General features: G+C 43.3%; 1 protein-coding gene across 1 annotated transcript in view; it reads right to left on the minus strand.

The window, feature by feature from the left end:
* ENTREP2 (endosomal transmembrane epsin interactor 2) overlaps positions 1-26,894 on the minus strand; it is a 520,309-nt gene that overhangs the window by 143,377 nt on the left and 350,038 nt on the right. The window contains exon 4 of the mRNA XM_075069089.1: positions 22,175-22,306. Coding sequence (XP_074925190.1) covers positions 22,175-22,306 — 132 coding nt within the window. The remainder of the gene's footprint in view (positions 1-22,174; positions 22,307-26,894) is intronic.

The following is a 26,894-nucleotide window of genomic DNA, read 5'->3' on the forward strand; positions in this document are numbered from 1 at the left end:
TAGTCAGAACTTACACACTGTATATCAAGAAACTGAAGAAACGAAGTAAAATGCTCTTGTAAAATAAAGGCATCTTTGCACCACTGAACAGACTCACTCTGAAAAACTCATGACTAATACGAAAAAAAGAGATGCCTATTAACTTTTCATTTCTGAATTTTAGTTTCTATAAAATTAAAGCTTCAATGATGAAGCATTCCCAAAAAAGCACAAAGCCAGCTAGGCCACTAAACGGTTCAGTTAAAAGTCCAGGCTACTTCCCCAGTGGCTAATGGCGGGGACCCGGGCCTACCCACTGCTCCAAGTTCAGACCCTATAGATCCGTGGTTCTCAAACTGGGGCCGCCACTTTCAGCAGCCCCCATTGTTTTGGAGCAGTGAACCGTGGCCAGTGGGAGTGGTGATCGGCCAAACCTGCGGATATGGCAGGTAAACAAACCGGCCCAGCCCACCAGGGGCTTTCCCTACACAAGCGGTGGCCCCAGTTTGAGAACCACTGCTATAGATAGCAGCCCTTCACAGTGGCCTGTTAACTAAACCACACTGCTGCTACATTTCCCTTGGGCCACTTTCCCACAGCACCAGCACAGTCTCCACTCTTACCTCAGGATCTTGTCCTGGTTGAGTCCCAACAGCCAGCACAGCCCTTCTCTGATTGGCTGCATCCCTCGCAGCCTCTCTAAGCCACTTGAAGGACTCTCTTCCACAGCTTCTTTCTGGGATGGGATGAGCCATGATTGATAGGAACCTAAGGCCGACAGCATCTCTAGTCTCCCTGTGTCCCCCCTCAATATAATGCCCCTAGTTCCTCATCCCAAACAAACCTGCTTGCCTCATGTCTATCTATAGGCAGATCTGCTCTCCAATTCTAACCCACACTAACCGACATGTGAGGTGATAGGGAGAAATGAGGATTGAGTCAGGAGGAGTTTGGGGGAGTTGTAGAGTGGAGAAACTCTCCTCTTTGACAAGCTTCCTGTATTTCATCAGAAAGGTGCACCAGTTTGACAAACCACAGAAGGTTTGCCTGAGAGCCGCTCCTCTCTCACAATTCAATCCTCATATAACCCCCATTCTGACCCCAAAAACTGTACACACACTTACCCTACTGCACAGCTCCTGGCTTCCCCGGCTGCTCTGAGCTCAGTGCACTGAGATGGCAAGACATCAGTGTGAAGAACCCATGAAGCGCCAATGTCTTGAGGAGCTGGGTTTCCTGCTCCACCCCAGGAGCTTTGCACAGTCCTGTTCCCTCCCCAAATGACTCCTCCAAATACATTTCTTCATCCCCCGAAACCCCCTCCCCACATCCTCATTTTCCTTTCATATCTTACTATATGGCTGTCCACCACAAGGGTGAGGGCAGCTCTTAAGCCTGTATCATTTAATTAACCATTATTTTGCAGGCATTGTGTTCCTGAAAATACCTATAACAGTCATTTAATATCTATATTTTGGAGACTATGTTATATGATAAAAATATGCAGTACAATAAATTAAAAATAATTTAGTCACAAAAAAAATTGTGCTTGTTTTTATTAAGCTGATGAAAAACACCCACTGATTTCACTATTAAACTGGACTGGGAAAAAAAACTGAGTGATCAATTTATTACTCAGAGAATTCAACTGCAGAAAAAATAATATGCCAAAGTAATTTACAGCAACTGCTAACATACACGATTACATGATGGGGACAAAAGAAAAATTCTGACGTAATATTGAATCCAAAGAAAATAAATGCCATGAGACTCAATTCAGTGTTGGAAATGATGGCAGAATCTGGTCCTACATAAGCAAAGAACACAGAATGTTAAGTAAGTACATTCATATTTTCAAAGATTCATTCCTCAAAATGTAATTGGTACCTCTTATCATATCTAGATGATATTAACAGAATAGTAATTTGCTGAAAAATGCTGTCTCAGACCCCAAATCTATCTTTCATCTTAGAGTAAATTATAATAAAGTTTGTCTCTGCTAAATACTGAGTGCCTGCAAAAAACAGCGGTAGGGAAATCTTGTTAGCTAGTCACATCTGGAGTTAAGGGTATAATATGAACATTCAATACTGACAGAAAAACAACACAATTTTAGGATCAAAATGGGAAAGATTGTGTAATTTACAAACCACCTACACTGGAAGTGGTGCAACCCCTCCTGAGTTCCCAGGCATAAAGTATGCAGCAAGATGCACCATCATTTAGCATGATACAGCATGCCGTCATCTCTACAAACATCCCATTCAACAAGTGCAGAGGCTGTGAACGTGGCTGGTCTTACAGCAGAAAGACATTCTTTGAGCCTTTCCCCTCTGTGGACCTATGTGAGTGTCAGAAAGATGCTAGACTCAAAAGGGCTTTGGAACCAATTCTAGAAAAGGACACATTTCAATGTAATTTTTATTTGGGAAAAATATAGATTGGTTTTCTTTATTGTGTGCCTTATTATCAAAACAATTCATAGTGTTCCACTCCCTTGTATGCCATTGGGAGTACAATGCCAAAAAAGTAAGGAAAATTTGGGAAGGGGACAGCACAAAAAACAGATTTTTCATAACATCTTTACAACACTCAAACAAATGTAGAATTTACTGTATCTACCTAATCACTCTTTCACCTCCTCATATCACACCACATAAATTGTACCGTCAATTAAACTATATGCCTGAATAGCAACTTATTGAATTTAACATTCAGAACACAAACATGCCACTACAAATGAATTACTTTTATTATAAAATACTTATTATTTCTGTCAAACATTGTATGGAAAGCTGCCCAACCACACTAATGTACAGAACTGAGAAATTATATCTCAATCTACCCAGGATTATTTTACTCCAGAAATAACAGAGGCCAATGTTGAGCCTCAGATTTTACTTTCTCAATTCTTATTCTTCTGATTTTAAAATATTATATTTTTTAGGGCAAAAGTGCTTTATTTATGTTGTTAAATCTAGTTTAAAAAAGTTGAAGGAAAAAAAAAAGCCTAGCTCAAGGGTCCTAGCCTAAACACACTTTACTGAATTGATAACCCTTTACTGAACCCTACAATAGGCTTCTACTTTGCTTGCACAACAGATTGGTTTCCTGTGGAGAAATAAAAGATTAATCACTTTCTAGAAGGCTCTTAATTCCCATGAACTTTTGGAAGTACAATCAACAAATGAAAGGGAATAAAGTAAGTTTGTAGATGTGTAAACACATGGCTGTAATCAATAACCCTGAACACAATGGGATAAACATCAATACTGATCAAGGTCTAAAAGCAACCCCATTTTTGCAGTTCTGTAAAGATGATTTATTTTACTCTTGATTGACTTCAATTACAGTGTTTCACTTCTTATGTCACAATAACCTGAAAAGAGATAATGAGCAGTAAAGCTTTTTCACCCATGAGATTACTCTCTATGTGCCTCTTTTACTCATGAATTCAAGGGCAGCGGTGTTTTTAACTTAGATTATAAACTCAGTTGCTCCAACTGGCAGAGTCAAAGGAATTAGAAAAATTGGTTCCCATAAATCCTAGAATATTTTCTATACATACAAAGGATCAATGCTGAACTTAGACCCAGTTTATGACTCACACTTAATTCCAGAAGGAGGAAATAGGAGCCTGTAGAGATAGAAGTGCTGCCTTCTCCCAAAATGCAACAGGACAACTGACCCTTTGTTCAAATGCCATTAAAAAAGAGAGGGATATAAGCAGATTTTAGTAAAGAATTCAGTTGCAAACAAAAATCACTCACACATGGGAAGGATTTTGCATTTTGCAAGAGGATTATTTTTCAATGATTATTTATTATTCGTTAAGGACTTATTATCTGTGAGGTACAAAAACACAAGTAAAGTCAGTTCTTCCTCAGAGAACTTTATAGTCTAAAAACACAGACAGAGGTGAGACAAGATGGACAGGGAAACTCAGAGGAAGGTGAATGGATAATGTCTCCCAGGGATAAGATGGGGGGGAGGGAGGAGAGGAAGAGAGGACCAAGAACTATTCTCTGTGGATGTTCAAGATGAAGAAGTACAGAGCATGACAAATAATCACCAAGGGAGATGATGAAAGAGCAAATAGAGAGATAGGAGGAGATCAAGGTACAACAGGCCACGAAAGGCAACTAAGGACAGAGTGATAAAAAAAGAGGTAGTGAACAACAGCACTGAAGGCTGAGGAAAAGACTATGGAAGACAAGGGGACAGTGCTAAAAAACTCCAACTTCCTAAAAAAGTTGCAACCCCAAAATTGCATCAATGATTTTTTTTTTTCCAAATTAACATGGAAGGGCACATTGATTTTCTTGGGACGGGAGGTGCTTTTGTAATTTACAAAATGTTATTTGGAATTAGTTCAGACTCGGATAATTTCCTAGCAATTAACATTACAGACATGTCACAAGACTAAATAAAAGAATTTATTTTGTTTAATATCTGGAGTTTTGTACCAATTTAGGAAATTATTTTGATTTAATGTTTGTTTTTCAGTTACTCCAGGGATGAAGAAATTGTGTTTCTTTAATCAAGCTTTTAGAATGGAGAAAAATATTTTATTTCAGTGTTTAATGTTATAGGCTATAACATATATGTGCAAATAGTTCCTACTCCAAGGAAGACATCCATTTGTTTTATAACATACCAATCCACAGAATAAATTATTATACCTGCACTTCATGATTTCCCTGGACAATCTAAGGCCTGGTCTACACTGGGGGCGGGGGAGAAGGGGATGCGAGAATAGAGTAGCTGAAGCCGATGTATCATAGATCGACTTACCTTCCATCCTCACGGCGCAGGATTGACGGCCACAGCTCCCCCATCGACCCCACTTCTGCCTCTTGCCCTGGTGGAGTTCCAGAGTCAACGGGAGCACATTCAAGGATCGATTCATCGTGTCTAGACGAGACGCAATAAATTGATCCCTGACAGATAGATAGCTACCCGCCGATCCAGGGGGTAGTGTGGACGTACCCTAAGTTAAAAACCTCTATCCAAACTAGAGTATATATTTAAAGATTTTCATACAATTGATTTTCAGAAGCTTCAGACACGTATAAATAAGCATGATAGTTTGAACATCCATTCTATAAGACTCTATTGATTTACTTTTATCTTTGATATGCTCTAATATGGCAAGTTAATTCTGAAGGAAGACAACATATATTGATCAGATGTTGACGAAGATGAAGTAACACCAACACCTTAAAGTGTCATCAGGACCTTGTCTGCAAAGAAACAGTGAAGACTGAAAGTGGAATGGTTGAACAAATCATTACAAACTGATTTTGTAAAGATAAAAGTTATAGCTCAAACCACCAAAAAATTAAGTGTGCATTTCATGTGCCAAAAAAATATCTGTAGGCACTGCTTCTTGCCTTGTATATCAGAGCAATACCTTAGGCTTTGCTGTGTCATATTCCACTGTAGAGACATGCACAAAAATGGGAACTAAATTCACAAGATATGACTTTCACCTCCCTATTAAAATGAAGGTTTAAGGACTCACTTTATGCACAGATAGTACTCTATCACAGCAAAGATATTAAGAATGCCTTTTAGAAGACAGTACAATTATCTAGCATTGCAGATCTGGTAATTTAGTTTCTAAGGCAAGCCAATGGAGTGTCACATTATAGCCATGATCTGTACCTTTAGCAGAAAAATAAAACAAACTCTACTGTATATTTCATAGCACAGCTAAGATTCTTGCATGCAGGTTGAAAAAGAAAATATAGGTCCTATTCATCAATGAGTTATACTCTTATTTAAAAAATATGCATTGAAGTCACAGAGGAAAAAACACATTGGTCAGCTCTCTCATATAACGTAAATATCAATCTTCAAAATCCATGGCTGCATGGTGTGAAATGAAAATTTTGTCCAGTATACAACTGAAGCTATATAGTGATAGTGGGAAGAAATCAGAGAAGGAATAGATGTGACATTATCAAGCAAATAATGAGGATTTATGAATAAAAATGAAGGATATTTTTGGAAAAGAAAGGCAACACAGCTTGAACAGACATTACACAGATCTAACGTAATATTATGCAGTCAAGACCTTAACTGGGGACAACTATAGCCACCATTATTGTTGAAACTTTTGAAAAAGTTTGGCCTCTTCTTGCAAAGATTATCCAAAATCATCTTGTGTACAGTCATATTTTCCTTAAAAGTTAGCATTGGCTGTTTTCTCTCTCTTCTTTCTTTGTACAAACATATTTGGATTGAGCAATACAATGGAAATCCCAGCTGCCACTCTTATTTCAGCTCCCCACATCTCTACTGCAGGGATTCACTTCTATCCTCACAGAATAGGCATGAAACCAGTAGGCTGCTACAGAAATTAACAGAGAATGATATCCTGTGTAAAGGATTTTCAAACAATTCTGTAGAATTCTATAGCAGAGATGTAATTTAGTATGATCATTCAAAAGAACTTATAAAAAGCTATCATTTTCTATTAAACTCTACAGGACTTTTTGTTCTCAAATCCCTTTCACAAAGCGCTGACAAGGAATGCAGTCTCATTCCACATACATATCTTTAAGACAGCCTCGTCTATACTAGAAAGCAACTATTAGCATTCAGCAACGTTTTGCTTTTGCTCTTACCTCACCAGCTAACCACTACTTGGCTATGGGCTTCTCTACAAGATCTGGGGTCGAGTTGGGAAATATTTTCAGAATGATATATGTAGACATTTATCCCTACTCCTCTGTTTAGAATCACTCCACACTATTTTGCAAATGTACTCCCTAGAAGCAACTCCTTGATCTATTGTTCAGGAGTGTGCTATTCTAAAAAAAGTAACTTGTGGGACATCAGAAAATGCCCAGAAATAAAAACAATAGCTGGAGTCATGTGAAATATTTATAATAAAGCCCAACACCTACGTTATAGACTTACAACTCATCTTGTAAACTTTTCACACTGATATGGGTCCAGCTTTGAATGAACCTGTGCGTATCACATGAAAATCATTCTTTCACATATTAATCCAGAGATGACAAAGGAATGTTAGAAGAAAGGATGCAGCTTCCTGCTTCTTTTCCAGACATAGATTAGGAAATGCCAACTTGGTCACTGCTGCTATTTGATTCTTAAGAAACAGCTGAGAATGTAACACACTTGAGTGGTTGATATAACCTCAGCCAAATCCACTAGTTGCTTCCCCTAATCCATCATAATCACCCCCCTTCTTGGCCAGAATGAGTCTCAGACAGCTTCCCAAACCAAGCCCCAATCTTACCCAGGGACTGGGGAAAATGTTTATCTGCACTCATGGAGCTAGATATGAGAGAGAAAGAGAGAGAGATCTAAAGCTAGGTGTCATCTGCACACTGAACACATTTTATTCCACACCTCCTTACTGTGTCCATGTTTATAAAACATAGAAACACAAGTTCATTCCCTCTTTCTCACAGAAGATAATAAAAATACCTTATTACACAAATGTTTTACATTAATCATACTGATATTTGTTTTCGTATGTTGTGGCCATGTAGACTGACAGGATCTTTGTAAGAAAAAAATTGTTTGAAGTGTGTGTGTGGTTGCTTATCAAAGTGTTGGTCTAACAACAATGGACAGAATCAAGGATAGTACAGAAAGGCGCAAGTAAACATCCATCAATGGCTCTTGCAGTGCACCTTATTCCTAATATGCATCTGCCTCTTCCAACCCAGGAAATTTCTTAAGCAGAGGCAATCAATAGTGTTGAATTATGTAATGTTTCTGTGATTTACACAAACACTCAATTTGTCCCAAGATGAAAAGTTATAGGCATACAGTAATACCCAGAATTTGACCCAACATTCTTAGGCATAGCATGATTCTATCAAACTTAAATTAACAGGCCGCTGCAGTATCAGAGAGAGCATAAATTCAATTTTCTTAATATGCTTTTCTAACAGTAGCAAAGCCTGCTTTGTTATGTTGATTAGTCTGTTTGTTCCTCTGTAACAAGATCGGGTGTTATGCATAAGTGTTTTTATCCAGAATGCCTACATTGCATTTTCTGTAGCATGGTACAATACAAGCCTGATTATCACAGAGCTAATAACACAAAAGGTCAAAATTAGGATGCAGCATATTTTTTTCCAGTTGCTGGAATTCAATATTGTTTGGTTTTCATCTTCTTTTTACTGCAATTTGTCTCCTCATTGTCTTTTCATACAGTATTTCCCTCTATCCTATTTCTTTCAGGTTCTTATACTGCCCTTCACAATGGTATTTGAGTACTTTTCAGTAGTGATGTGATTTGTGTCTTTCTATCCCTTTGTTCTATCCCTTTCTCTCTCCCAAGGAGAAAAAAAATCTGCATGTAGATCAAAATTTATATTTATTTATTTGTGTATGTTCATTAGTGAAGACAAGGTCCCATGTATGCCATTCACTCAGTAAAAAATACAGTGAGGTTCGCAGTGGTTCTCAGCTCCTACAGGAGTTTGTTCCATAGTCTTGGGTTAGTTCCTGAGACATTGCTGTGTCCTGAACATCCCAGCTTTACTCTTGAAGTAGATAAATCTGCTGTGCCTGAAGAATGGATATGTTGGTTGCGGTCCTTGTCCCAAAGCTTTAGGTGATCTTTTTAACTATTTCACGTCCAGAACATTATTGCCTTGGAGAGACCTTAGAGAGGTAAGATGGTGAGGTAATATCTTTTATTGGACCTGCTTCTATTGGTGAAATCTTTCATGTTACATAAAGCTCTTCTCGAGGAGACACCTTGGATGATTTAATAGAATTTGGTTGGATCTATGAGCCTTCACAGAAGGAACAGGATCAAAGGCCTCTTGAGTTGCTTAGAATCTGGAAGAGCTCTGACCACTGCTTTTAGTCTTCTACATTTTGACTAGACCAGGTGCAATGTGTTACCAGGTGTATTGGTTGGTCTGGAAATGACCTGTGAAAGTCCTATGGAGTCAAGCAAGGAAATGAGTTTGGGAGTTGTTGTATCTGAGGCCTTGTCAATGATAATGTTGAAGTTACCTAGGACAACTGGTGCAGGGTATTTTACTGCAGCACCATCCAGCCAGGTCTTGGTAATACCGGGGGGTAGGCGTCTCACCAGTCATGCAATTGTGAACTCCTTTCTGTTTGTTCACCATAAATCTTGCACTGATCAAAATCAGCCTGACTCACTGTAATTTTGTTGAATCTACTCTGGCTTGTAGACGGGTGGTGGTTTTGAGCAGTCATTAAGTCACTGATATCTTGTATCAAGTCGTTAGAGGGGTAGATTATACAGTTTGTCAAACGCCCTGGATGTGTCAGATCTTGTCAGCAGTCTGGCACTGGCCTGTGTTCTAAGTTCCTCTCTCTGAAGTAGCCATTTCTAAGGATATTGCCCTAACTAAGGGTTATCAGCCTCCAAGCTAACAGTTACCTTTACAACTACAAGCCAGCCTTTCTCCTTCTCCAGTACGGATGAGATGATTCTCAGAATAATGTGGGGATTTATTTTCCAAGGCTTGGAAGATTTACCTTCAAAAAGGAATGGTCTTTTCCCTTTTCTGAATCTTTCTCAGATCAAAAAAATGGCAGCAGCATAATCTTGATAGAAAACACTTAAATTCAATCAGCAACTCTTAGTCATGTGACCTTTAGTTCCAGTCCCTTCTGAAGGGTCCACAGAGCTTTTTATTTAACTAGAGCTAAATGGATTTAGTTGTGCAGTAACATTATATAAGAAGGAAAGGATCTCCTTTGCCATTTTGCTATTCTAAGTGGCTGGCTATCTGATTCTTACAATAAAAGATGTGCCAACTATACACACTATACTTGTGACAGAATGTACCCATGTCCACACCCTTCACACTACTGTAATAATCTTTGTACAAAGTATGCCTAGTGAGGTATCATTTGAAAACTCATAATTTGCAGTCAGTATTGTCCTGATAAAATGTATGTGGCAACATTGTGAACATAATGTGAAGTTATAAGATTCCACTGTAAGGTGTTATTAACATGTTTCAAACCGAGGTTGGCAAACAGGTCCATCTCAGACAAAGGAATGTGTGCTCTACTTAATTTCAATTTAAGCAGTAAACAGAGTCATCAAGCAGGGAGGGAAACAAAGGAAGCTCAAACAGATGAGGAAAAAGCAGCAGGGAACATCCTTCCCCCCTAGAGTTTTTGTTTCCTGGAACCCAGCTGGAAATGTATGAAACAATAATAAAAGGAGGGAAAAACACCCCAACGCACATCCGCTTCTTCTTTCCCTGCCCATCACATTCATGGATCCCAAAGCAACAAAAGAACCATTCATTGGATTCTGGGAGGAGGAGTCCTGACCTCAGAAGTTTGGTCAGTAAGACTGCTGAAGGCATGTAGTAGAGAAAACTTGCTTTGAATTTAACATGTGTTTTATCTTGACTTTTCTTGTAACCATTTCTGACTTTTATTCCTCATTACTTGCACTCACTTAAAATCACTCTCGTTGCAGTTAATAAACTTGTTTTATTGTTTTTTCTAATCCAGTGTGTTTAAATTGAAGTGTCTGGGAAACTCCATTTGGGGTGGCAAGTTGTGTGCATAATATTTCTATTAAAGAAACAAGACTTGATATAAACTTGTATTGTCCCAGAGAGGGCTCAGACATACAGAGACTTGCATTCTGGAGACTATTTGTGAGCAGTCCAGGCTGGCGGCTACAGTAGCAAAGGGCACCCTAGGTTAGAAGGCAAGGGTAACACGGCTACTCGTTAGTCTGGATTGTACCTTGGTATGTCACAAAACTCTGTAGCACTGCACTACCACTGATGCAGCTCTGACAATGGTAATAACCGTGGCAGCATTAGCAAAGATAAAATACTGCTAATGTTTTAATAACTGCTTTGCTAGACCTGTTCTTGCAATGGTAGTAAATATGAAGAAAATTGTTAATGTAATTTGTAACGATTCTGCAATTTATTTTCCTTTAATATCGTCCTCCATATTGTTTCTCAGGCTCAGCATGAAAGAATGCTTGCTTTATTGAGTTAGTCAAGATATGTAGTATCATTAGACTCAATCCAGTTTACTGCTTCAAGGTGTTCTGTGGCCCCTGTCATCTCAAGATATATTGAGAACACACTGCATTCTATTACTTCCTGAAGTAAGCCTGTTCTTCCTGCATCTCAGTATTTACTATACTCACCTGACTCAAGACTCCCCATGATTACTGGGTTCCATTTATAGCACTATTTTCATACAAATGTTTCGTACTTCTGCCAACAGCTTAATAGAAGATTGAGTTTAAGATAATGCACCACTGTTTGCAACCTTATAGGGACATGGCTAGCTTTAACTCTAGTTGATTACAAAAGTGATTATAAAGTTGTTTCAGGTAGTAGTGCTTACTCCAAGTCCCTCTCTGACATTTTTGTGATTTTATAATGACAATTCCTCAAGCAACCCCAGGGGAAACTAACTGGATACACTGGGGAAACAGAGGTTGTAAAATGCACTAAGCAAGAAAAAGAATAAAATATTATTTCTCCAATCTCTTGCAGCTAAAGTAATCTAAGGTGTCATTTGGAACAATCATAGATAAAAATACTCAGGCAAAAGCATGACTGTTAGTTTGACAGAGTTGCTTTAACTATGGAGTTGTTACTGAGCCCCACTAAACTATTTTCATTATTGTTACAATTAATACTACGCTAAATTTGTCAGTCCACTCAAACACTGTCCTCTACTAGTTGGATTGTCATTGTTGGACTTGCCCAATGTGTTAAAGTGACAGATATGAGAGAGTGTGCAATTTCTTGCGATATCTTTAAAAAAAAACTTTTAAAATTAAGGTTAACTATCTTTGGAATTCACTGTGTTAAATCCAAAGGTTATGTTTTATTGTGGACTGGGGTCATATGTAACTTTTCTAAGAGGGAGATGGGATGTGAACCCTGGGAAGTGTTATAAACCTCAAAGGATTATACTGAACAATGGTCCAGACAAGAATGGACTTTTGGGTCAAGTGGTTTTCTTGGGGATCTCTAGGGGGAGGTGAATGCAAGTTTCCCACTTACACTTATGCAAAACCCCAGACTTTTATAGCTACATCCTGAGAAGGGGACCATTGTCTAAGGATTATCCATTCCTGGAATCTGAAGATCAAAGGCCCAAGCTGTAGAAAGGAAAGACTGAACTTTTCATGGGGGTGCTAGTTCTAAGCTGAGGCTGTTATGAACTTGCAACCACAGAAAAAACCGCTTAGTGGAGTTTGAAGGACTGAGTCTCACCACAGCCCTTGTTGGAGTTGGGGTGATCTCTGATTAGCTTATTAGCATGTGTGTAGGTTCTTCTATGGTTTTTAAATATGTTTTCTCTTTAATGCTTTCACCTGAAAAATAACTATCCTTGCTTAGAAAGAACTGTGTGGTAACTCATAACTGCTTGCAATTATGTAGTTCATAGCTTTTGAAGAGAAAGCAAAGCATAGACAGTGGCTTATTTAGGCAGCCTGGCTTGCTGGGAATATCACAGTGTAGGCAGGAAACTGTGCAGCCTAAAACACAAAAAGCAAAATAAACCCTGGGTCAGGAAGGAGAGAGATGCAGGTCTCTATGCAGGAGAGGTGACAGCTGAGGAACTAGGAGACTAGAGTGAAAGCCCTTGGTGGATGATGGAGGGGGAAATACAAGTGTAGCTGCCCTGAGCTGTGACAGTGAGCTTGGTGTCGTGCAGACTACAGAGGATATATAGAACGAGATGGAGAAGAAGGAGAAGTGAAAAAGGAGAACAGGAGTAAGAAGAGCAAAAGAAGAAAGGGAGAAGAAATGAGAAAGCAGGAAAAGAGACGAGGGATGAAAGAAGTTAAGAAGGAGAGGGAAAGAGGAAGGGGGAGCTAAAGTGGATCATCCCACTGGTGTGATGATTCTTTTTTAAACAAGAACAAGTTAGTGCTTCAATTCTTCTAGCATTTGGAGAGTTATTTACTTCAAGGACACTGTATTTCAGAAATTTAAGTAATGACTCTTTTTATGTTGTACCTAAGGGACTTCTTGTGTTGGGTCCTTTCAATTTTTTTATCAAGCTCCAGAAGAGCCAATTAATTGTAAGATGTGGTGCTCCATAAATCAATAAAATAAATAAAATGTATTTTGCAATATTTAATGTTTTAGCTTACAGTTTCCTCTTGCACATTTTTTGTCATATGTTCTGCATAGGCTACATCCTTTCCTCCTTCTCTCAACCAATAATACAAAGTTGGTATATATTGAATCTGAGTAGAGCTGGGCAAAATACTTCTAACACCATTTCCCATAAAAATGTGCCTATTTTAAAAATATTAAACATTCAAAAAATGAAGAGCAAACTTAGCCACTTTCTTAAAATTCTTGAAGAAAATTAATGATTTTTTAAAAATTTACTAAGACTAATGTAAAAAATGTTGTGACAAATTTTTCCTCCCATTCCCAATTTTGAAATTGATTGATACAGATTTTGATTGGCCATGTAAGTGAGATGGCACAGCTTCTACTGCCATCACATTCATTGTGCCTATTCTGTCTATCCAGGAGAAGTAGCTGAAGCCATTCTGAGTCATTTTTTCAGGACCTCCAGCTATGGAAAAGATTTTCAAAGGCACAGAGGACAGTTAGGGTTGTAAGTCAATGGGAATTGGGTTCCTTGACCTTTTAGCCACTTTTGAATGTTTTACCTATGGTTTCAAGACTCCTGAACCAGTGGGGGGTGGATTGGAGAAGAGCTACTATGCTAACTGGTTTAATGAATATTTTGTGTTTTATTACCCCTGTCATGCTAATATACAGACCATAGGAATCAATAATCTTTTAGCTATATCATAACTTTGATAATCACAGTAATGATGTCCTCCACCTAAAATGGCCTTTCCTCATGCTGAGTCCCCAAAATTCCAGTTTAAGTTACACATAGAATTTGCTCATGCAAGTGTAACCCATGGCTGTTTGGTGTGGCACTCTGTCCCCCTCTAGTGGCAGCTAGAGATTGATGAGTTTGATACAGCCTTGGCTAAGAGACGTGTGTCTTTTAACTCAGACAGCAGAGGCTCATGCCTCCAGAGATCTCACGTTAGATCCCGACTGCCGCCGACCGTGGTCTGTCAGCATTACACAAGCATGAGAGAAAGTAGCAATGAGTTGGGGCAGTCTTCTCAGTGAAACAAAGAAGATATCACACACTAGCTTTTGAGCCAAAAGTCAGTATAGATAAGCCCTTCAATTCCCTTAAGGAATATTCTTTCTATATTTTTGTTAGAGAAATTCGATTTGGCAGCAGGTTTTATAACTCAGAGCATTCTATAATATGTATAGTACTTCCTGAGTCTAAAAATTAAAGGAAACATTAATTCATACAATTAGAGGTCAAATCCCTTGAAATCCACTGCTACAGGAGATCTTAGAGTCATACATTACAGCTTTGTTTTAAAGTGCAGTTCTTCTCTGAAAAGTGACTTTGTAAAAACAGCATCATGGGGTTCCACATTTATTGTGTCTCAAAAACTTCCATATCAAAATATGCTCAGATTACAAAGTAAGACTTTTTTCAAACTGCCACTATGCAGACTCCACTTCATAATTTAAATTGTGCTCTTTTTGGCTTATGTACCCTTACTGGTAAAAAAGACTCTGCAAGCCATGTGCTATCCTCCATTACACCTGTGCAACCCCATTGTCTTCAAATTATGCCTTTGGTTATAACCTTTCAACCTTAATACTTTCACTGGAATTGTGCAGGAGTAACTTGAGGGCATATTTTGATGACAACTGAGTTTCAATGAAGACATTTAGTTAATGTTGTTGATTATACGCAAACCAGAAAGGAACCAATTGGCTATGCAAGGCTGACAATATTAAAATGATTTTTTTTCACTAAGATCAATAATTTTCCTGAGAAACTGCATGGCTCAAAATTTTTATCCACCATGGGATTTGTCATATCAGATTAGAGCATTTGTCTGCCAGGTATCCTGCTTTCCCCAGCTATTACTCACAGAAGGAAAAAAGACAGTTACTTTTTTCCGTAACTGGTGTTCTTCAAGATATGTTGCTCATGTTGATTCCATTTTAGGTGGGTGTGCTTGCCACTGCACCGGTGTCGGAATTTCCCCCCCTCAGTGGTATCCCTAGCGGATCATCGCTGGTGCCTCCTGAAGCAGCGTGGACATGCCATGGTAGAAAGGGTGCCACCGGCTCCCTCCATCCTCAGTTCCTTCTTGCCGGAAACTCCAACAGTGGAGAAGGAGGATGAATCATGGAATGGACATGAGCAACACATCTCAAAGAACACCAGTTACAGAAAGAGGCAGCTATCTTCTCTTCTTTGAATGCTTGCTAATGTCCATTCCATATTAGATGACTCCCAAGCAGTGCCAACAGAGGCAGGTAGGTGTTCACAGATGTGTAGATTGCAATACAGCTCTGTCGAACCCAGCACGTCTCTGGCTTGATGAATGATGGCAACATGTCCTGTGAACATGCGAACCGAAGACCACGCTGCGGCTCTGCAAATATCCTGGATAGGCACGTGGTCCAGGAAGGCCGCCGAGGAAGCCTGAGCTCTGGTTGAATGGGTCCTCACAATCGGCAGTGTCGGGACCTGTGCCAGCTTGTAACAGGTAGGGATGCAGGAAGTGATCCAGTTGGAAATCCTCTGTGATGAACCGGAAGGCCCTTCATCCCGTCTACTGTCACGATGAAAAACTGGGTCAACCTGCGGAAGGGTTTGGTACGCTCCAGGTAGAATGCCGGGGCACATCTAACGTCCAGGGCGTGCAGCCTTTTTTCCTTCCCAATGGTTTGTACTTGGGACAAAACACCGGGAGGAAGATGTCCCGGTTAACATGGAAGGAAGACATCACCTTTGGCAGAAAGGCTGGATGGGGTCGCAGTTGAACTTTATCCTTGCAGAACACTGTATACAGTGGCTTAGATGTCAGAGCCTTAAGCTCCGACACTCGTCTCGCGGATGTTATGGCCACAAAGAACGTGATCTTCCATGACAGGTGGGAGAGGGAGCAGGAGCCCATAGGCTCAAAGAGAGGACCTGTGAGCCTGGAGAGAACCAAGTTAAGGTTCCACCGTGGGACAGGAGTCTGAGCCGGTAGGAAGAGTCTCTTGAGGCCTCTCAGGAATCGGACTGACATGTCATGCAAGAACACTGTCTGACCTTGGATCAGCAGGTGAAAAGTGGAGATAGCTGCAAGGTGCACTCTGATGGAAGAGAGGGCCAGCCCCTGGTTCTTAAGATGGAGCAGGTAATCTAAGGTAAATTGCAAAGAGGAGCATGCTGGAGACATGCTACGCTGAGATGCCCAGTGGGAGAACTTTGTCCATTTGGCCAGGTAGGTTGCTCTAGCGGAAGGCTTCCTACTTTCCAGGAGGATTTGCTGCACCTTGTTAGAGCAGGCCCGCTCCTCTGAGCGCAATCATACAGCATCCACGCTGTCAGGTAGAGCGAGGTGAGGTTGGGGTGTAGAAGTTGCCCATGATCCTATGAGAGCAGATCTGGTTGGTCAGGAAGGGGCCAGAGAGCGGCCGCTGCCAAGTCCATCAGTGTGCTGAACCAATGTTGGCGCAGCCACACCGCAGCAACCATGACGACTTGGACCTTGTTTTTCTTTACCTTTGAGAGGGCTCTGCTGATGAGGGGATTGGCGGGAACACATACATCAGTCCCTCTGACCATGACAGGAGGAAGGCATCAGAGAAGGCGTCTTTGCCCAGACCCTGTAGGGAACAGAGGTGATGACATTTCCTGTTCCGTCTGGTGGCAAACAGGTCTACTTGGGGAGTTCCCCACCTCTGGAAGAGCATCCGTGCTATCTCCAGATGGAGCGACCACTCATGGTGCTAGAAAAAGGACCTGTGAGGTGATCTGCCAGCATGTTATTGACATTGGGGAGGTGACAGGCCTCCAGGTGGTCAAAGCAGAAATCTCAAAATCTGAGAGTCTCTTGACAGAGGGCTGACGAGCGTGCTCCCCGTCTGTTGATGTAGAACATCAAAGCCATATTGTCCATCAATACTCTCACCACCCTGACTGCAGGTGCTGTAGAAAGGACCTTGCAGGCTGAAGGCACTGCTCTGAGCTCTTTGACATTTATGTGCCATGTCATCTCCCCCGGGGACCACATGCCCTGGGTCTGGAGGCTGCCATGGTGTGCTCCCCAGCCCAGGTCCGAGACATCCAATATCAACTTGATTGAGTGACAAGGGCTGTCAAATGAAACTCATTCCAGGACTGCACTGGGGTCGGTCCACCACTGCAGCAAGGTAAGTATTGTTAGTGGGATGGTAATGACCTTTTCCAAGTGATTTCTGGACTGGGAATGACTGTCGCCAGCCCCGGCTGTAAGGGCCGCATCCTGAGCCTGGTATGGCAGACGACATACGTACATGCTGCCATGTAGCCCAGCAGGCGCAGGCAAACCTTGAACATGGTCACAGGGAATGCAGAGACTCCCGCGATGAGGTCCACCAATGCCTGGAACCTCTCCTGCGGCAGAAACGCTCTGGTGCAGGGAGAGTTGAACACCGCCTCGATGAACTCTATCCTGTGCACCAGAACTAACGTTAACGTTTTGTGGTTTACCAGCAGGCCCAGGGATCGGCACATGGCTGCAGCACCGCAACATCCCTTTGGACTTGGGATCTAGAGTGGCCTTTGACAAGCCAGTCATCGAGGTACGGGAGGATCTGGATACTGCAACACCCGAGGTAAGTGGCTACCACTGACATGCACTTGGTAAACACCCTTGGTGCTGTTGCAAGGTCAAACGGAAGGACCACAAACTGATAGTGGTCAGTTCCCACCATGAATCATAGGAAGTGTCTGTGACCTTGAAAGATCGCTATGTAGAAATATGTGTCCTTCAAGCTGAAGGTGGCATATCAGTCTCCCGGATTCAGGGAGGGGACAATGGAGGCCAGGGAGACCATGTGAAACTTTGCTGAGCTCTCACAGATCTAGGATGGGCCATGGACCAACTTCGGCCTTTGGGATTAAAAAATACTGGGATTAGAAACCCTTGTTCCTGTACTTGTGAGGAACCTCTTTCACCGCACTCAGCTGCAGCAACCCTTCCACCTACTATATAAGAAGACTTTTGTGAGGGGGTCCCTGAAGAGGGACGGGGAACGAGGCGGGGGGGGAAGGAGGGAGAAATAAACTGGAGCGTATAACCCTGCGCCAATGTACTGAGGACCCAGCGGTCCGAAGTTATAGTGGTCCATGCCGAGAAGAAAAAAGAAAGGCAGCTGGAAAAAAGCGGGAGATGAATCTGGGGTATAATCCGGTAGGTCGCCCTCAGGCTTACCTTCAAAACGTTGCTTGCCCCCCTGCTTATTGCAGGGCTGAGCCCGATTGGGCAGAGGGTGGTGGTGGGTGGCTCAGACAGTGCTTGTAGCCTCTACTCTTTTTGTGGGGTGGCTCCTGCTTTGGTTGGTTCCCTTGGCCCTAAGATGGCTGCAGTTTGAACTGCTTACAGGCTGGACTGGGGACGTACAGCCCTAGAGTTTTCAAGAGTTGCACATAAACGCCAAAGAGCGCAGAGTCCATGCAGCACGTCTGCTTTGCAAACAGGGCCTGGTCATCAAAAGGCAGATCTTGCATTGACTGCTGAGCATCATCGGCAGGCCAGAGAGGAGCAGCCAGCATGCCTGCTGCATGAAGATGACTGAGGCCATGGTGGGACTCATAAAGTCTGCCGTTCTGAAGCTGCCTGGAGGATTCCTCTTGCCGCAGCCATGCCCTCCTTGAGGATCGCCTGGAATTCCTTCCTGGACTCTTCAGGAGGCAAAACCTCGAACTTGACCATGGCCTGCCATGTTTTAGTCGCAGTGGCCAAGGAGGGCCTGGTGATTGGCCACTCTCAGTTGAAGGCTGGAAAACAAATAAATCTTTTACCCAAACAAATCCACTCTCTTTGAGTCTTTATTCTTGGGTGTAGCCCCAGGTTGCCCCCCCCTCCCCCTTTCATTAACAGCCTCAACTACAAGGGAGTTTGGTGCCAGGTGAGCATAGAGATACTCATGGTCTTTAGCTACCACAAAGTATTTATGTTCAGCCCTTTTTGAAATGGGAGGGCAGGGAAGAGGGGGTTTGTCATAAAGCATTAGTAATTTATGATATCCCTTCATGTAGGGGTGAAGTCACCAGTAGCAGGGTGCTGGTGCATAAGCACCTAATTATCCCCTGCTTGGTCAGCTCCAATTAAGGCAAACAGATTGGGGCTGATGGAAAAGGCCTGATACCAGCCTGAGGATTGGCAATACCTGCTGGCCTGACAAGCTAAGGGCTATAAAGGCTGGAGGCAGCCAGGGAGAAGTCAGTCAGGGTGGGAGCTGGAGGCCTCCTAGCTGAAGGCTGACACTGCTTGGAAAGCTTGTATATGGATGGACGCTGGTAAATAAAGACACGGGTGTTGCACAACTCTGAAGCCTCTCTGAGCCTTATTGGGGAGAGCAAGCAGGCCCCAGGAAGAACCCTGTTACATATGGGGCTTTTCCGGGATCCTTTGCCAGAGACACAGTTTGGCAACCTGGAGATGGAGGGCACTCTGCAGTGGTTCACAGAGCAACACGGGGAGATGCAGAAGATACTGCAGGCCTTCCATCAGTCCCACCAGCTATAGAAGCAAGCTTTACTGGCTTGGCAGGCTGAGCAACAATGGACCTTGCAGGACTTCATTAAAGAACAGGCAACTGTGCAGCATCAGCTTCTGCAGAAACTGGTGAGTTGTCCGGGAGGAGATGGCACCCGTGGGATGGGACAGGGTAACCTGGGCCCTACAGCTAGCCCCATATCTTGCTGGGGAGGTGCACACAGCTTATATGGCCCTGACGGATGCCCAGTCTAGAGACTATGACTCTGTGAAGGCAGCCATCTTGGACTGCCTGGGGCTTTCGTTGGAAAAATACAGGCAAAAGTTTCGGGCAGCCCGGTGGAAAGAGGGCATGCGGCCCCAGACCTAAGCCCAGAAACTGACGGACTAGGTGACGTGGTGGTTGCGGCCCGATGCCCAAACAGTGGGGCAGATTATGGATCAGGTGATCCTTGAACAATTTGTGCAGTCCCTCTCCGATAGCATGCGGGTCTGGGTGCAGTGACATCACCCTGGCACCATAGAAGCCGCCGTCAAAAGGATGGAGGAATATGCAGAGGCAGTTTTTCCCCTGAAGGAGCATCGGACCCTGAAAGACACAGAGGGAGGCAAGAAACACGGTGCGCATCCCACTGGGAAGCCGTTAGACAAGCGATGGGAGGGTCACAAGGGAACACCTAGCTGTCCGGGACAGCTTGTATACTGGTGCTGTGGATAGCCGGAGCATAAGAGCCGTGACTGCCCAGTGATGGACTGTGGTGAATTCTGTGGTTGGACCAAGGTTGGGGGGGTGGAATAAGAGGTGTGGCATAGTCACCAACCCCATGCAGGTGGAGAGAAAGCCCCAGAGGGGTCTAGTGGATACGGCCTCAGCCCGCTCCCTCATACAGCCATGCTTGGAAAACCTGCATTGGTTTATCCATGAAGAAAGAATGCTGGTGGAATACATCCACAGGGATGGGGAGCATTGTCCCGTGGCTCAGGTACCCCTGGAGGTGCAGGGAAGGTTTGCCTGGAAGCGGGTGAGGGTAACAGAGGGGTTGCCCTACCCTATGGTCCTGGGGTTGGACTGGAACCCTGTCCCTAAACTGAGTCCCATCCGGGACCAATTAAACTAGAACTAACACTAAGGGAATTATAACTATTTTACAGGGAAATGTTCAAAAGAAACACTGAATGAAGCGCAATGCTAGCCGAAGCAGCAGACGTTCCAGCACCATCACTGGTGGCAAGAAGGAACTGAAGGTGGGAGGAGCCAGTGGCGCCCCTTATACCATGGCATGTGCATGCTGTTCCGGAGGTGCCAGAGACGGTCCCCTACAGATACCGCTCAGGGAAAAACTTCTGGCACTAGTGCATGTGGTGAGCACACACACCTAATATGGAAAGGACATGAGCAAGCACTTGAAGAAGAACTGTTTATTACCCAAGTATGTATAATCGTAGATATATTACTGCTTTATGTTATATCCACAGCTGAAATGGCTGGGTAGTTTATTCTGGATTAACACCAAGAATGAGGTATATGACTTGCAAAAAACACATAAAAGGCCCAAAGTCATCATATATAAGATATTATATTATATATGATATGATATTATATTATAACTAAATACTGGTCATATTTATCAAAGGCACCATAAACAAAGACTGACTCAAAACCAAATTCACACACGTATGAGCGTGCGTACATACTCTCACACACACACATTTTAATGTGGAAAAGGCTTTTGGCAGCCACTGATGTGTTTCCTACTATGCTCTCTAGACTTGTTGTGAACAAGATTAGTTAGCTTTGGTAAAATTTCCACATTAGGGCTCCCACCTTTGCTACCACCAATGGGGCTGAAGCGGTGATAGTGGAAAGACAAGAGTTTTTTTTAAAAAGGCAGCGCAGACAGAGTCTGCATGCCGTTACAGATGTACTGTTTCAAGTGGGGTGCTTATTTTCAAACAAAAGGCAGAATAAAGCCCTGAGTACATACAACAGCTGTCTTCTGTTGCAGCAATCAACAGTGACAACGCACACCTTCTATAATTATGATTAGTAATCACTGTCAGTTGTTTGCCCGATTAGCTGTAATTTCTTCATATGCCTAGTGAGATATTTTTCTCTAATATGAACAATCAGAGAACACAGAGGTTTCAAAGTCACACAGCAGAAATAATAAATATGGAATTCACACTGGAAGGATTTTTACAGAAGCTTTTTGGATAATCTGTTTTTCCTAAATTATTCTCTCTTATATGAAATATTTTAAGAAACATTTAATCAAAATGGCATCATCAAGATTACAATTATAAGCCCTCAACCAGTAAGATTTTTGTAGGTGTACCCTGGGGCATACTCAACCTTTAACAAAATGGTTATGCTGCACAAATGTAGGCAACAATCCTGCAAACAGATGAGCATGTATCTTTAGTCACATGAGTAGCTTTATTGATTTCATGTTTGCAGGATCAGGTTCTCATTTTCTGCTAAGTCTCTTTGTTATGAATAAGTAAGCAGCTGACAGTACACAAACAACTTTCACTACATGCCTTTATCAAAATCCACTTGCTGTGTTAAATTATAATAAAGTGACAATCCTTCTTACTCCCCACCTTTAGTGTCAGTCTCACAACATTACACTCCTGCAGTGGATTCAGTTTCAGCGTTTCTCCAAGGTTGCTGCAGCCCGATGTTTGATGCTGCATTTCACAGCAAACACAGACACCATCACTGTCAAATTTAATCTGAAAAAAAGTAAAAAATCAGAGAAAGGCTTAGTAATCAAAGCCATACCTTTATTCCAACCATCATTATAACATTCATCTTCAACCCAAGAAGGCACCAATGAATGACAACAATGTTCTATTTGAAATATACAATTCATCATATAATCAGTGATACAGCTTGAAGCAGAATGACTTCTGTTGATCAGCAGAAGCTACAAAAATGAAACTAGGTGAGAGAAATATATTGTAGAAAAGTAAGGTAGATAACAGTAGCTGTATCTTCAAGGCCTTCTGTGGGCTGTTGAGAAAGGTTTTTTTTTTTTTAGGAGGCAGAAGATAGTTACTGTGCTCTACAGAGCCAGATCAAACCAAGAGAAATGAATTGAGTAAATAAGTGTGAAAAACATGGGAGGTAAAACAGGTGCAGGAAATGTGAGAAATCATGATCAGAAATAAAATCATATTTAAATAACCAGGAAGATGATTAGAATAGAGAGAGGTAATATTATGAAAATAGAGACAAGAGAGAATGGAACATGAAGGGAAGGTGAAAGGCATACAAAATTTTGTGTGTGCGTGTGAGGGAGAGTTGTACACACTGACCTCACTTTTAATTTATTTTTACTCTGAAACCCTTTTATTTTATTTTCCATGAAGCCACGAAACCCCATGCTTCCAGAGTGAAGCAGCCCCCACCCCCACCCCTTCCCAGGTGAGCTGCGTGTGCAAGATGGCTCTGAGAGTAGCTGCTGTGGCAGATGTGGGTGTAGGAGTTCAGCGTTATTCCCGTAGCTGCTCTTTGCTTTCCACAGTCACAGAAAACCCCATGGCTCCACAGTGAAGCAACCCCCCCACTCTGCCTTCCAGTGAGCCACGTGGCAGCCCCCCTTCCACTGTGAGCCGCGGTGGAAACTTGCATCTCTATCTGCAGCTGCTGGCCTCTCTGTGCTATGCTCAGAATGTGTAAATGATGCTACAAAAACTCTTAAAAACAATGCAGGCTCTGTATTAACAGTTTACTCTCTGTGTTTTTTTTAAATGACCTTGAATACTGCTCCATCAGTGCAGACTTCTGAAGACTGGCAAAGCTTAAGAAAAAAACCAAGGAAGACTACGAAGAGATGGGAAAGCAGTTATGAATCTGTATTTCCACACAAAATAAAAAGTTGCAAGACTGGAGGGATAAGGAACCATGAAAAAGGAACAGGCTGCCAAGATACAAGGAGAAAGGCTGCCAAGAGAAAGGAATGATACCACGAGAAGCACAGATCGGCAGGGATGACTTAAAAAAAGTGGAAAAAAAAGCTCTCATTTCTTTCATGTATTTACTTTCCATAACTATATGAATAATAAAATTATATACATTGCATCATATAGCTGTTGAGTGGTTATTAATGACTGCTATTTCACATGTGTGGGGTCCCCCACTCCCTGGGGGTGTGCACAGTGTTGGTTCCAGCTGCTCCCTGCAGGGTTAATGCCCTGGAAACTTGCAGGGCAGCAGTGGACATGGGGCTGCTGAAGGCAGGGCAGGGGCTGACTGGAGGTAGGGTCTGAGCTGCAGGCAGGGCAAGGGATGTGGGCTGGTTGGAGACAAGGGGTGGGGAGGGCTGGCTTCAGGCAGTGGGGTGCAGCAGGTGTTGACTGGAAACAGGGCAGCGGGTGCGGGCTGGGCAGAGTGTGCAGAGCGGTGCGGCAGCAGTGTGTGGGGGCTGGCTGGCTTTTGGGCGCGCAGGAGTGTGTGGCAGGGGTTGGCTGGAGACAGGACAAGGGTGTTGTGGCAGAGAGTGCTGCAGGCAGGGGGGGCCGGACTGGTGTGGGCAGGTCATGGGTGCAGCAGAGGCAGCTGGAATCCCAGCCTTTAAGTAGCCCCAAACCCCCTTCTACTCCGGGACCTTTTAAATAGGCTGCGGGAGCGCTGGGAAATGCAAGAGGGAGGCGGGCCCGGCGGCTATTTGAAAGACCGTGGGCAGAGGCAGCTGGTAGCCCCAGACTTTTAAATACCCCTCACTGCCCCAGGGCTCGGGGGGCTATTAAAGGGCCAGAGCTTCAGCCGGGATCACGGGGCTTGCCGCGCTCCGGCCGGAGCTCCAGACAGGAGAGCGGGGCTTGCCGCGCTCCGGCCGGAGCCACTGGCTTGCACGACTCCAGCCGGACCGCGGCAAGCTCCGCGACGCCTCCCGGCGGAGCCCGTCGAGCGCAGCAAGCTCTGCGACCTCCGCTCTCCCTGGCGGAGCGCGACAAAGCCCCGCCGCCTCCACTCTCATGCTGGAGCCGGCCGGAGCGCCAAGCCCCGCCGCCCGGCTGGAGCTCTACTGGGAGAGCGGGCCATGCCGCGCTCCTGCCGGCACTTCACTCAAAGGAGCGGGACCATGGAGCAGACCGCAGCTGGGATGGGGTAAGTTTAAAAAAAAAAAAAAATTAAAAAGGTGCCTAAGGTGTGGGGCCCTCTTAGGCGCGGGGTCCGATTCCCTGGCAGCACGGGTCGTTGAAACAGGAAGCGGAATGACCCACACCCTTCCGTCCCCTTCCCACCCCACAGCGACAAAATGGGACGAGGTGCTCGTGGGATAGCTGCCCACAATGCACCACTCACAACAGGCGGCTGCAACTGGTGCAAGTGTGGACACACTGCAGCGCTGGCCGTACACAGCTGTACGAGCACAGCTGTAACTCCCAGCGCTGCAAAACTGCCAGTGTAGCCACAGCCTCAGATGGGCTCTGGCACTTCCAGGAAATGGAAGTGTTCCATCTGAGGTTTTATAGCAGCATATTTAAACAGATTTCATTCTTACTAGTTAGCTTTTTTTTTCCTGTCTTCATACAAAGCTTGAATCATTCATCTCTTCTTAGTAGCTAGATGTTTTAAAATATATATTTTACATCCAAGTAAAAGAAAGATACAGAGAGAAAAAAAAGAGAAGAGAAAATGTGTGATCTCTCAGACTAATTTGGTGTCTATGCTTCAGTGATGTGGAACAGATAAGCAGTTGGGAGAGCAATACAAGGCTATTTTTGACAAAAATATGTTAAGTAAACAGGCTGATAAGTTAATATCATGCCATATATCAGAATAAAGGCATACTCCAGACAAATTGCTGTCTCAGTGGGTTTGAACTCATGAACCTCTAGAATGCCCTCTAACCAGTGTAATTAGTCAGAAAGCTTTTAAAAATGCAGAAAACATAAATTATACCATTTTCTAGCCACTCATGAGCAGAAGTGAATGCAGCTTTCTGCTGCACCCTACGTAGCCTGGTCATGCCCTGAGTCATACATACTGTAAATGAAACAAAGAAATAGCCAGCTAAAATGGTGAGCATCTTTTATACTGATCCCTTGATTTTACTTTTTTTTAATAATCAGATTAGAATTTTATACATGTAGCTTTTCCTCATAACATTTTTAACATTTTAAGACAGGTATTTCAATTCCTGTCAGTTTCAAATTTTTTTTTTTTAAACAAATGAATGAGATCTGATCTGTGCTTGGCTTTGTGGTATATGATCAGACACCTTCAACTCTTCAATCCAATGATAAATACAAAAAGTTGTTAAACTGAAGGAGGTCTTGCCTTTGAACTCCTCTGGGAATGTTGGAGATGGTGCTAGCTGTTAGATAACTACTACAGAACAGGTTTGAAATTCTCACTTTGAATTTAGAGTTGTGTCAAATTCAGCAGTCACAGAGCTACAGCACACCTGCTATATCAGCAGAGAGCATTCAGAGAAATCAATACGCTCTTGAGCTGGTAAAAATTACTATAACAAGGAAAATGCACTTTATACAAAGCTGTCTACACCAAGATCATTTATTCTCTGATACATGCTGTGTCTGCTCAATGAAAGATAGTCACCCACACATCATGGTACGTATTTAACACTTCTAATGTGAAAAATAGATCCTAGGTCTACTTTTATCTCATGTAATGAACAGGTATCACATAAACAAAGACTGAAAAACAATATCTAAAGGGCACATATATATCAGAGGCACATTTCTGGAGAGCCTTTGATAAACCGACCCACTGTGCACAACTATATACCTTTTCCTTTAAAAAGTGTTCATGAAGCAGTGGCCCCACCTCCTGGCTGCTGGTGGAGCCCTGGCAGTTGAGGGTGCCACTCAGACCCTCCACCTACCTGTGGTGCAGGGGTCCCGAGAACAGCCCCTGCCCAGCCCAGGGCAAGTGGAAGTGGAGAATGCGTGACTCTGCGCCAGCTCCCCACAGCAGCCTGTGTGGTTTTGTCCCTGACCCGGCTCTGGTCGGGGTTGGGGGCTCCTCGGAGCCGCAGCCTGGCCATGGGAAGAGCTGCACGGGCAGCTGTGGGGAGCCGCAGACCCCCTCCCTGCGTTCGGAGAGGAGCCCCAGGGGCAGGAACACGGGCCGGGGGCTGCTCTCCTCGTGCCCCACACACTGCTGGCAGGTGGAGGGTCTGCTGCAGCTCCCCACAGCTGCCCACACGGCTCTTACCATGTCCAGACTGCAGGCAGCTGTGGGGAGGCTGGGTTCCTCCATCTGCTGTGGTCAGAGGGTCCGGGGGGCGGGAACACAGGCAGGGAGCTGCTTTTGGCCCCACCCTGGGCAGGCTAGGCAGGCTCCCAG

The sequence above is a fragment of the Chelonoidis abingdonii genome, chromosome 9, assembly GCF_003597395.2.
Source record: "Chelonoidis abingdonii isolate Lonesome George chromosome 9, CheloAbing_2.0, whole genome shotgun sequence".
In the NCBI taxonomy this organism is placed as follows: domain Eukaryota; kingdom Metazoa; phylum Chordata; order Testudines; family Testudinidae; genus Chelonoidis; species Chelonoidis abingdonii.